Source organism: Amaranthus tricolor, chromosome 8 (assembly GCF_026212465.1).
Source record: "Amaranthus tricolor cultivar Red isolate AtriRed21 chromosome 8, ASM2621246v1, whole genome shotgun sequence".
NCBI lineage: Eukaryota > Viridiplantae > Streptophyta > Magnoliopsida > Caryophyllales > Amaranthaceae > Amaranthus > Amaranthus tricolor.
The window spans coordinates 27857124-27869594 of NC_080054.1; the positions used below are offsets into that span (position 1 = coordinate 27857124).

General features: G+C 34.5%; 2 protein-coding genes across 2 annotated transcripts in view; both read left to right on the plus strand.

Annotated features, from left to right (window-relative positions):
* Positions 1–2054: 2054 nt before the first annotated feature.
* Positions 2055–8256, plus strand: LOC130820686 (probable protein S-acyltransferase 22). The gene is made up of 9 exons (XM_057686148.1): positions 2055–2649; positions 2756–2869; positions 4371–4772; positions 4880–4948; positions 5041–5112; positions 5804–5932; positions 6038–6118; positions 6264–6443; positions 7142–8256. Exons 1-9 carry the CDS (start codon positions 2608–2610, stop codon positions 7904–7906), a joined length of 1854 nt encoding a protein of 617 aa, XP_057542131.1. The 5' UTR covers positions 2055–2607; the 3' UTR covers positions 7907–8256.
* Positions 8257–9330: 1074 nt separating this feature from the next.
* Positions 9331–12471, plus strand: part of LOC130820687 (serine/threonine-protein kinase Aurora-3-like) — a 4115-nt gene continuing 974 nt past the window's right edge. Inside the window, exons 1-6 of the mRNA XM_057686149.1 lie at positions 9331–9661; positions 9756–9998; positions 11104–11199; positions 11813–12027; positions 12098–12170; positions 12360–12471. The exon at positions 12360–12471 is cut by the window's right edge and continues 974 nt beyond it. Coding sequence (XP_057542132.1) covers positions 9359–9661; positions 9756–9998; positions 11104–11199; positions 11813–12027; positions 12098–12170; positions 12360–12461 — 1032 coding nt within the window. The 5' untranslated portion in view covers positions 9331–9358 and the 3' untranslated portion in view covers positions 12462–12471. The remainder of the gene's footprint in view (positions 9662–9755; positions 9999–11103; positions 11200–11812; positions 12028–12097; positions 12171–12359) is intronic.

Sequence of the window (12471 nt, forward strand, 5' to 3'; positions counted from 1 at the left end):
AAATGTACTTAAATTTTTATATTGTAAATTTTAATGTGTATGACATTGACGTTCACTTGAATTTTCACTTTTTGCCCCTATTTAATATAAAGCCTAAGTTTGTCATACTTTACAAATTACAGTGTATCCTAATTAAAATTCACGATCATATGATAACGAAATACGTTAGCGGTAGAACTTCATTAGGGTTGGGAGGAGGCATCGTCCCCCAACTATTATCCTAAAATAATTTTTATATAATAATTACACATTTAGAAATTATATAATAATAGTTGTACTCATAAGCAAATTTAAAGTTTCTACAACTAAAAGGTAAAGAGTTGAAACCCTTACCCCTTAAATATCTTAACTCTAGTTTGTGGTCTAAATTTTTGCAATTTAATATTTAATCTAAGTTTTGTCACTAACTAAATAATATACTTCTAGTTGCCTAATTACAACATATTGAATGAAATACAAATTATTTTATAAGGCAGTCTTATTATAACTTGTGAGATATACTTCATATATTGAATAAATTATGAGATATAAACTTCATATTTTGAAATTGTTTTACTAAGAGATGGTCGTTCACAATAATGTTATTCCATAAGTAGGAGGTATACGAGGTTAAAAAAAACTTGGCACATTGTTGTTGGGAGAGATGACTATATGAGTTGACAATGGAAAAGTTAAATTAAACACAAATTCGTTCCAAGCACTTAAAGACAATAAGTAGTAAACCAGAAAATAAGATATGGATGGATGTAGGAGTATATAAAATAATACTAAGCCATAAGACAAAACAATGTCAGTGTATTCAGATGTCACGGTTCGTGAGCATAGAAGCTTACACATAACAATATAACATACAACCCAAACTTTTTCTGTCTTACAGTCTTTGGGTCTCCAACTAAACACTAAGGAGTATTAATTAATCGTACATGATTATAAGTATTAAAATTAGCAACCCTTAATTAGATAGATATTAAAGTAATATGTACTCATAATGTTAGTTTCTCTAATTGCATGTCTTGTTTTGGTAATGCCATTCTTGTCTTTTTCTGTTCACAAGCCTTCTTCACTTTTCTCTAAGTGTTTGTTTTTCTTGGGGGAATTTTTTTATGCATTTTTTTAATACAATTGGGTCAAAAGTTAAGACTTTGGACTTAAGACTTAAGAGTGGTTTGTTTTTCACTCTTTTATTTTTTCTTATGTTTAGCAATGGTAATGGTAGTAACTTGTTTCTCTTTAAACTTGTTTAAAATGTTGTTTATTTTTATTGGCTTTTGAGCTAGTTATATAAGTCAATTGTTTATAAATATGATTAATAAAATTATCTTATTGTCATATGGTTTTAGGATAATATATCTTTCGCTTATAAAGTTTCTTCGCCTCATGTTTTTCAATTATATCCAGACATTTATATTAAGTCCAACTTCAATTTAACAATATATACGTGCACACTGTGTAAAAAAATACTACAACATAATTTGATAAACAACTAATAATTAATATTTGATCGGTGATCGAATTGTCTAATTTCAAGAAATTGTATCATCAACAAATTTGATCAGTTGATTTTTAACATGTCGCTACGAGCAAATTATTTTAAAAAATTAACTCAAAACAATAAACAATTTCTACCAATTAATTTACCAGATACTCTCTTTATTTCTTTTTGTTCTTCTTATTTACTTTTTATACATTTATTTAAACCTTAATATCTCTAAATATACATAGTAAAAAAATTATAAAAAATACATAATAAAAAAGTATACATTAAGAAAAATCTAACAAGATTTTTTATGGTTTATGGATATATTTATTTTTTAAAAATGTATTAAAAATATTAATTAAATAATCTTCTTCTTCAAATAAGATAAAATATTTTAAATGGGAAGAATATTAAAAAGGTTGAAGTAATAAGATTATAATGTTTTGCCATCCAAATATTTGTTGGTGCTTTGGTGGAAATGAACTTTACATTGGTAGGGTCCACTAGTACTAGACAAGATTATGAAGATGGTAAAAAGAAAAGGGGTAATGTAATAATGGGTGGCAAATAGAAACTTGGCAACATCACCCTAAAAGTGAATGAAGCTTTTGGTTCTTTAACTATTGAGTGATTATTATTGGTCTTCTTAAAGCAAAACAATCACTACCCTTTCCCTCCTCTTCACTCCACACACCCACCTCCCTCTCTTTAATTCTTCTATTGTTTCATATCTCCAACAATGCCCCATTCTTAAAACGCTCACAAAACCCTAGAAAAAAGAATCCCATTTTAATTCTTCTTCCCTCTTTCTTCCATTAATACTTTCTATCGTGATTTGAGTGACCCATTTTAGTTAAAACACACACCTTCCATACCCACATTTTCTTTTGCTTTTTTCCCTTTTCATTTCTTCTCAATTCCCCTATTTGGAAGGTAAAATCAACACTAAAATGAAGATTTTCTCTTTCAAACACAGATCCAAATTCCAAACCCATTTTCCACTATATACATGGGAATGTAAGACCATATAAAAAAAATCCAACAAAGAAAATAGAATAAAAATCCTATCTTGAATTTTTTTTGGTTCTAAATTTTAGTAATTTTGGAATTCAGCATTGTAGTGACTAAAAATGAGAAAGCATGGATGGCAACTTCCTTACCACCCACTTCAAGTACTTTCCTTTTGTTTTTGTTTTTGTTTTTTTTATTTATTTTTATTGATTTGTGTTGAATAATTTAATTACTGAAAGTTGAAATCTTGGTGGGATTTTGTTGCAGGTGGTAGCTGTATCTGTGTTTTTAGCACTGGGTTTTGCATTTTATGTTTTCTTTGCACCATTTGTTGGGAAGAAGCTTTACCAGTATATTATAATGGCGGTTTATACTCCTCTTGTGAGTTACTACAACATTAGGACATTCTTTCATTAAAATCCTTGTCTTTAATGATTATATTGCTTTGAAAAAGTTGAGATCTGGGTTTTATATATTTGTTTTGATTCTAATTCTGGTTTTTTGTAATTGTGTTTTTTGATTCCATTCAAATTTCCTACAAATGGGTCACTTTCCTTTTCTGGGTTTCAATTTTCAAAATTTTGGGTTTCCTTTTTGTCTCCATTCATTCTAAGAGCATCAATGCCAGTACTTTTTCTTGATAAGGGAAGATGTGCATTTGTCTTTTTGTTACTTTTTGTGTTTACAAGATATTACTTTGATGTTACTTGTAGGTGTTATACTGTTTTTTTTTTCAATCTTCAAAAGAATTTGTATGTTAATTCTGTGTGCTATCATGTGGTTGTAAACTCATTGAATTTCACTTTTATGTGGGGAGATCCTAGATGTTCATCATGAATGTAAGATGTTTATAATGATGTTGCATAGTTTTGAATATTCTTGCTGGATATCTATGTGGGTAGATGAAATCAACTTCCTCTTCAATGGATTTTATTTTGTACTTGATTCTTCCAATTAAATCTTCCACATGATATTGGATAATGATGTGTTTTGCTACTAAAGAAGGTTTTAAGCTTTTACTATTGAAAATACTTTACATACGAGGAAGATTCCACATCACTAAAATATTGGGTTGTGGACTTGCATAATTCTTGGTCAGTAAAAAAGCCTCCTTATACAATATGGTTTTGGGAACGAGTGAAAGTCATCAAGTGTTGTATGCAAGTGAAGCTCATTACTCGTGAGTTTGTGAGCCCAAGCCCACAAATGCCCCGTGGGTATGTCCACACAAGTGGACCCATGGGATGTCATGTGACAATTTGACACAGCTTAACATTTACGAGTCAATTTTATTTTTTTCTTTAACATGAATGAATCTCCCTTTGTTTTTAGTAAAATAGGTAACCTTCATTTTCCAAACAATGTTCTTATAGGACCCGAAATGCTTCGAAGGGACGATAATTTTGATGTCTGTCAAGTTTTCGGCTTGCTAATACATATTTTTCTTTCTTTGCAACATATTGAAGGTGAAACTCTATAACTGATGGTTGCTGTGTCTTGAGTCTTGTGTCTTAGATGTTTAACGTTAAAGACTCGATCGCTTCATTAAAACAATGACCGAGGAAAAATGCAGCTTGGCTGAGTGCCCGAGTCTATGTTTCTACCGAGACAACTCACTTGCTAGTTGATCAATGTTAGAACTTAGAAGCGCCTGCATTTTTTTCATCGTGGGTCAATGAAATTTCAACTTTTCTTAGCTTTTCCTTATTACATAATAATCTTAATTTTATGTTGATATGTAATATGTTGATTTACAAATGTTGATATAATGGATTAAAGAGCAAATGCAGTGGTCTTGTCTTGTTCCTGACGTGCTGTTAATTAACTTCAGTATGGGCTGTCCTCGAGTAAGATATTGATAATGTTTCTTTGTCTCTTTCAGATAATAAGTGTATTCGGACTATACATCTGGTGTGCAGCATCTGATCCCGCAGACTCGGGAGTTTTCAAGTCTAAGAAATACCTTAAATCTTCATGTAAAGGACATAAAGAAGCAAATGACTCAAAGCTAACCGGGGGATCTACTTCATCTATGCCCTTTGTAAATGCCGGCGAAAATGGGGATAAAACTCTGGATGGGGATGTTAAGAGCACAGAAGCTAACTCGGAAGAATTGGGTGTTGAGCATGAAGAACCAGTTAAATCATCAATTTGTTCCTGTGTTTTTGGAGTATTATTCTTCCCTTGTATTTTCCTGTACAAGTGCATGAATTCATCAGACGAATCTTCTGAACGGCACACAAGTGAAGATGGAATGTTCTATTGTAGTTTATGTGAAGTTGAGGTATCTTCAAGTACTTGCCTTTTAGTGTACAATTCATCATATAGCCTACTCATTTGCGCAAGCTGACAATTGATCTTTTTGTGGTTCAAATAATGTCTATGATGTAGGTTTTCAGGTACAGCAAGCATTGTAGAGTTTGTGATAAATGTGTTGACCGTTTTGATCACCACTGTCGGGTTTGTCTAAATCGCTTATTTCTTATAATATATGAGCTTTTCTTTTTTTCCTCGAGAAGCTTTTCCTGATTCGCTATAATCTTGACATGCAGTGGCTGAATAACTGTATTGGAAAAAGGAACTACCGGAAGTTTTTCACCCTCATGGTTGTGGCTCTTCTATTGGTGAGTAAAAGCCTCTATCATTGGCATATAGAAAATAGAATGACTTTGCCTTGGCATTCAGTTTCTCTTTTTGCCTCGCTGAATAAAATTGTGTAAAACTATTTATTGATTTCGACTCTCAAATTTTGTGATTATGGTAAGGATAACTAATTGAACAACGGCAAATGCAACCTAGCATTGCCTTGATATCAGTAATTTGTTGTACGCATCCTTACCCTTGTAATAACAAATATGCTATTTTTGATTGACCCTTGGTCGCAAACCCATCCTTTCAACTTCACGTAAATAAGCAGTGCACATGACAACTCTATAATCACGAAAGAACCAAACTTTGATTGACCACTTATTTGTTCAAGTAATAAGTGCAGCTTTTGCTTCCAAGTTACAATAGTATTAGGCTATGTTACTCGGACTTTTCATTTTGCTTCACGTACCTGTGTCCGATCCTTGATCCTCGGACATTGGTATGGCACTTAGACATTTCATTTTAGGCGTAAAATTGAATATTTAGACGTATCCGACACTTGGACACGTACCAATATCCAACATCAGTGCCAAGTCTCAATTACATAGGTATTAGGACCTTAGGTCACCTCTATATGCAAAAAATGAGCATTTATTTTCATATCATTTTTATTTTAGAAAATTATTGACAGGTGTATGCATGGCATGTTGGGGTTTGAGATTACAGCTAGTTCTTCAATGGTCAACTGGGATCCTTGTCTTGATCTGCTCTTTTCTTGAGAAGAAGAGGTTTCATGCTGAGATTGTTACAAAACTGGGAAGCAGTTTCTCTATGGCGCCGTTTATTATTGTAGTGGTTAGTGCATATTTTTCCTCTTGTACTTGTGGGGTTCGTGGAATGAATGTTTGGAGTTTGTGAGTAGCAATGCTGACCTCTAGGATCACGTTACACTTTTTGCAGGCTATGTGCACCATCTTGGCTATGATAGCGACTCTGCCGCTGGTTCAGCTTTTCTTCTTTCACATACTCCTAATTAAGAAGGTAAATCCAAATGACATTCTGATATCTTTCTTCGTTTCCTCGAGTTCCTGGTCTATAATCTCTGGATCTTGCCGCTTGTAGTTGTCTTTACCGTTATATGATGGTAAACAAACGTATATTGTTTGAAGTATGACCTTTGTGCCAGGGGCTTACCACATATGACTACATTATAGCTCTAAGAGAGCAGGAGCAACAAGTTGGAGGTGGACATAGTCCTCAAATGTCTCAAGTTAGCTCACTAACTGGATTGAGCAGTACCAGTTCTTTCAACAATTTTCGACGCGGTGCATGGTGTACCCCTCCACGGTTGTTTCTTGAGGACCAGGTAACTTTCTATGATTCATTTTTTTGTTGGTATTGTCATGTTGTGTACCCCTTATTTTAACTCATTAAATGTAGAGTAATCATTATGAATTCAACAAAATCCATTGTTTCCTGGTATGACATTCGATTTGGAACGGGGAACAGGAACGGAAACAAGGAACACAACCTAGATTGATGGGAACGATTGGGTACAAAATGCATTATGTATAAAAAAATATATTTGAAAACAAATTTTTTTTAGCTTTCTAGGTTTCATCCTCGTTTTTCCTCCCTTCATTAAACTGTAAATAAAGGCCAAAATACCTTTCAAAAAAGTTGTTCTACACCAGAGCTATACCTTAAGCGATTTGGGTCGCGCTTCGTGGTGATTGGGGATGGACATTCTCGGATCGCGTAACGTGGCTACGTTTCACGTTCCATGTAACTATCGCAAAATCTGCAAATACATCTAGTTCTAGAAATTTTTTGGGACCTTTTATATGAATTAGGTGAAAGAATTTACCGAGCAAATTTGTGCTGTAGTATGGAATGTGGATGGATGCAGGCATTGTAGTTCATATTACTTGTTTTCTCACATAAGGAGAAAGCATAAGTTGCACTTACTGCTGTACCCCAAGTCCCTTAAATCAGTGATGTGAACTTTATCAAGCTATAACTTTGTTGGTAATACATGTTGCTTACTTGCTTGTGTATGATCAGTTTGATGTAGTTCCTCCAGACACTGGGTCGGTAAGTTCCTATGGTAAAAAAGCTAATGTGGAGGAACCCATCAAGAAAAAGAATCCTGCTGTAAAGATCAGCCCGTGGACATTAGCACGTCTAAATGCCGAAGAGGTTTCAAAGGCTGCTTCAGAGGCAAGGAAGAAGTCTAAGATCATGCAGCCTGTGATAAGACGCGAGGGCCCACTAAACCTTGAACGAGACAATAGTTTTGGCAGTGGTCGCCGGATGGTTTCTAGACTCGACCATAATAGAAGGCGAAACAGTAAACGGATCCGATTACCCTCAGACTTGCCCCTCGAGCAACTGGTGAATGTTTCCTCGAAAAACACCACGGCATCTTCCAGCAATTTGGGTCCTCTCCAACTAGAAGCAAGGAGCGCCTTCCGGACTAGTCTGGCTATGTCAAGTGGGGCCAACATTGTTAGCTCTTCTCCCGACAGCAGCTTAGCCTCTCCTGATGTGCATCCGTTCCGTGTATCCTCTTCTGGTGTGGAAGAATCTAGAAGGATTGCTAGTTTGTTGGTGGGTAGCCATGCTGCACCACCTGGAATCCCATTGTCAAGGTCAACCAGTGATGGGTATGAACCTTCTGGTGGAGAAGACAGTGACCAGGTTCCTTCGCAACCTGCGGAAAGGACAGTGAACTGGAGTAGTTTACTATTCAGATCAAATCCGGAAGGAGGAATGCTCAATCTTAATGGATCATCAGGATTTAATGAGGGCAACCTTCGAAAATTCTGAAAGGATCAAATTCATGAATATGACGATTTTTTTAGGCTTTTGGGGGGTGAATATCTTTGAGATTTATGGGTCAAATGCTGTTTGAAAACTCGCGGATGTTGTGAATATTTGCAAAGTCAGGTTGATTACTCGACGTGGTAGAGAATATTTGCAACGACATGCAAGGTTGCCGGTGTAGAATTTTGCTATGAATGGTTAAGCAAGTTTTTTTATCTTTGTAATTCTTGTTTGCAGGAAGAACATTTCAGATATGTGTAGTATCTGTATTCTGCACCCTTAAAACTGTCAAGATTACTTGATTTCTTTTATTGTAAGATTTTTCAATCATATTCAGACCCACATTTTCTTCACATGGATCAAATTCAGGCAAGCTATATACCCCTAGCTCTGTCCCAGATTGACTAATAGAACATTCCATGAGGAATATAGTAATAATCATTATTATACACGGTGTATCCTGCCCATAGAAAACTATAGTCAGGGTAAAAGGAGGGAAGGAAAGCGGCAACCTATACTCATAAAGAATTTTGCGACAAAAGATTCCCTTGACTCGAAAAAATTCTCAGAAGAGGTATTTGCAGTGAAAAGGATTGAGTGAAATGAGGAATATAGTAGTATTACTGGTATTTAGTATAGTGCTCATCTCACTCAGCATTTTGCAAATTTTTCATGGAGTTTTTGATACTTTTATTTTATTCTAAGATCTAATATTATTTCTGCCTAATCTCATTCTCAAGTTTAATTCTTTTTTCTGTTTCATTTATATATTTCTTTTATTTATTTATTTTACTTACAATTCAAAGAGACGAAGAAGTAAAAATTTAACTATAAATCGGACATAGCAAAATCAATGGGACATATGTATTAAATACAAACAACGAGATGCAATTTGCCTGTGCTGCATTACCAAAATGAATCTTCTTTTCTCACAAGTAGAAAGACAAGTTAAAACGACTTAAACATATTTTATTGTTTTGTCAAGCAAATACACGAGTTGATGTTTGGAAAAAATTACGCGTTAGTTAATGAATTTATTATTCTTTCTCGTCATATCATTACTGTTACTCTTACATTGATGCATTGCTTTAAAATGTAACAAAAGCGCCCTAACAATGTTTTGCCTTTGTAGCCATATGATCAAGACTGCAAGAACAACCAGAAAGAACATTCAATTTTGTATTGAAAAACTGACATTAATAATCTAATATTTTGCATATCCGTTGTAAATAATTTCACATGTGAATTATTTTTAAATAATATAATATTTATCATATATTTGCTCACAACATACCATATTACTAATAATAAGGTATGCTAACATAAACTAAAATAAAAGTTAGATTATAAACATCAAACAAAGGGTAAACATTAGATTATTTGAAACAAATCTAAAGACAAAGATTATTTACAAATCCGATTATTAACGCCAATATTTCATTTTATATATTCATAATGGACCTAATCCTATATAATGTGTTCCATTTCAAATTAAAAGTCTTTCCCTTCTTCCTCTCTCTCAGTAGTCAGTATACTCCATTTTTCTCTCCATCCTCAACAATGGCTCCCCGAATCCCTAAACCTCCGCAAAAACACTCCAAAACTAAACAAACTCAACAATTTCGGAAACCACAAAACCCTAATCCACAATCGCAAAGCCCTAACATCAAGCGAAACTGGTCACTCGCCGATTTTGAGGTCGGGAAACCTTTGGGAAAGGGGAAATTCGGTAGAGTCTATCTCGCTCGAGAGATCAAGGTCGGAATCCTCTCCCAATTTCTCTACTTCACGCGTTATTATTTCTTCATTCAATCCAATTATTCAATTGTAGTCAATTGTGTTTTTATTGCAGAGTAAATATATAGTGGCATTGAAGGTGATATTCAAGGAGCAGATAGAGAAGTACAAATTACACCATCAAATGAGGAGGGAGATGGAGATTCAGATGAGCTTACGTCATCCTAATGTTTTGAGACTTTATGGTTGGTTTCATGATGATGATAGAATTTTCTTAATCCTTGAGTATGCTTTTGGGGGCGAACTATATAAGAAGCTTCGTCGATTAGGTCATCTTTCCGAGAAACAGTCTGCCACAGTATGATCTTTTAACTCTAACGTTTTGGATTTTTCTGAGAATTTTGATGGAGTATATCTTATATATGTGTTGTTAATGGCATAACTTGGTTGTTGTATCAATAACGCTGCGGAAACGTATTGTAATATGTAAAGCCAACAATTTTGATATAGTGTTTTCCGTGAATAGTGAATGTATAGAACAATACTTGAGAAAATAATATGCAATAAATATGAAAACATTACAATTAACATACAGATTTAAGAAGGTATAACCAACTAAGGCTACGTTCTCTTTGCTGGATATTATTTTATTAATTGATGAACAAAAGCTTTTAAACTCAAGAATCTCTTAATGAAACCCTAGAATTTTGATGTGTTAGGGCTAGAGTTTCCTTGTGCATTCAATGCTCTCACAAACCCGGGAAACATAATGGGGTATTAACTATTTACAATATAACAACTTAAAAACAGTACAGTTACAAAATAAACACTCTGCGTCAAAGTAGGAAAACACCTTGACTTTGCCTGTATTCGAAGGAGCTTGTCATGTGCTCGTTCGAGCACCTATAGCTTCTTGTGCAGTGTGCAAACCTCAACAATAAAACTGGTACATGCTTGTCCGACAGGAGAGGCGCTTTTTCGAGCATGTCATGCTTGTTCAAGCAGGGTTCCAAGGCTTCTGACTGTTGTGTCTTTGCTTGTTCAAACTCGTTCAAACCACTGCTTATCCGACTTTTTCCTAATGTTTTTGTACTTGTGACTTGTGTGATTACTTGAGCACTGTTTTTGCTCACTTGAGCAATACCTCTTCCAGCCATCTTGTCCTTCAACAAATAACTACTCTTGACACAAACCGAGTCAATCACTAACGACCAAGGCACCAATAAAACAATATGTACCCCTAATATTGATGAGGGATTTCTGCTTTTCCTTGATGAAATGGTGATCTTCTTAATCATCTATGACTTGAAAGTTGAAAGTTTTTGATAGCAAAATTGGAATTCCTTTTGCTATGGTATATGTTGATATTATGCTATTTCTTCTATTTAATGGCTTAATTGGATTTTTTATTTCAGTTTTGCTGATTTAGCTACATGTTTTCTCTAATTTTTGGTGGCAAACAGTACATTGCAAGTCTAACCGAAGCATTGGCTTATTGCCATAGCAAGAATGTCATCCACAGGGACATCAAACCAGAGAATTTATTGCTTGATCATCAGGTATTATACAAACATGTGGTGCTTTTAATTTGGTTTTGACTATACGAGTACAAAATGTCCATTTAGGTATACAATATGAGTAAAAAATTCATAGTTCTTTGGCTGCATTTGAAATACATTTCGAAAATGGCTCATCTAATCATTTGCAATCCTGGTTTAAATGAAGTTATAGATGATGTTTGCAATCAAGAATCATTTGAAATTAACCTCTTCTTTATTATGAGGGTAAGGCTGGTAGCCTGGTACATTGAACCCCTAACAATGCCTAAGTGGAGGGCATTTGGGAGCATTAGAGCAATGCAAATATGCAATGTTTGTATATGGTTAAAAACTGCTACAATAGTACATATCTTGATTTTTTGATTTAATTGAACTGTATTATCATTGTCTATCGAGATACCAAATGATTTATGCTTGTGACATAGATGGAATATTCAGAGATTTCAATCCAATTCTAACTTTTCACTTAAAGGCATTAGCTATGAAGGAATGTTAAAAGGAATCCATCAATTGTTTGTAAAGATCGTGATAGTTGTAATATTAATTGCTTGTTTATTAGCTTAGTGATGGTACGATGAGTTTTTTGAACAAATATTGTGGATTTACTTTTCAGGGTTGTCTGAAGATTGCAGATTTTGGTTGGTCTGTACAGACACGAAACAAGCGACACACTATGTGTGGAACTCTGGATTATTTGGCACCAGAAATGGTCGAGAACAAAGCTCATGATTATGCAGTTGACAACTGGACTCTGGGTGTACTCTGTTACGAGTTTTTGTATGGATTTCCTCCATTTGAAGCTGAGGGCCAACATGAAACTTTCAAGAGGTAGGAATCAATGAATAAACAGAAGTAAATCTTGATACTTAGCTTTGACAATTCCCTTAATTTTTTGCAGGATTATGAAGGTAGATTTGAATTTTCCTGATGCACCCCAAGTATCCTCAGAAGCCAAGCATTTAATCAGCCAAGTAAGTTTATGCTTAAGAGATTTTTTCTTGGAACGCAGTATCATCATCATCATACCCAGTATATCCCGCCTATAGAAAACTATGATCAGGCTTTGGGGAGGAAAGGATGGTGGCAACCCATGCCATGATGGAAAGCAACACACTTAAAATTATACTTCTGAGCATTTTTTTTTTCACGACATATTGCAGCTGCTAGTGAAAGACTCTTCAAAGAGGCTCTCACTTCGAAAGATACTAGACCACTCTTGGATCCTGAAGAATGCAGATTCATCGGGAATTTGCAGCATATAAATCCCACATA

Bases quoted from the DNA above. Each gene is read 5' to 3' on its own strand.
- LOC130820686 (XM_057686148.1), top strand. From the start codon at position 2,608: ATGAGAAAGCATGGATGGCAACTTCCTTACCACCCACTTCAA. The intron at 2,650-2,755 runs GTACTTTCCTTT...ATTTTGTTGCAG, and splicing joins TTCCTTACCACCCACTTCAA to GTGGTAGCTGTATCTGTGTT. The intron at 4,949-5,040 runs GTTTGTCTAAAT...CTTGACATGCAG, and splicing joins GTTTTGATCACCACTGTCGG to TGGCTGAATAACTGTATTGG.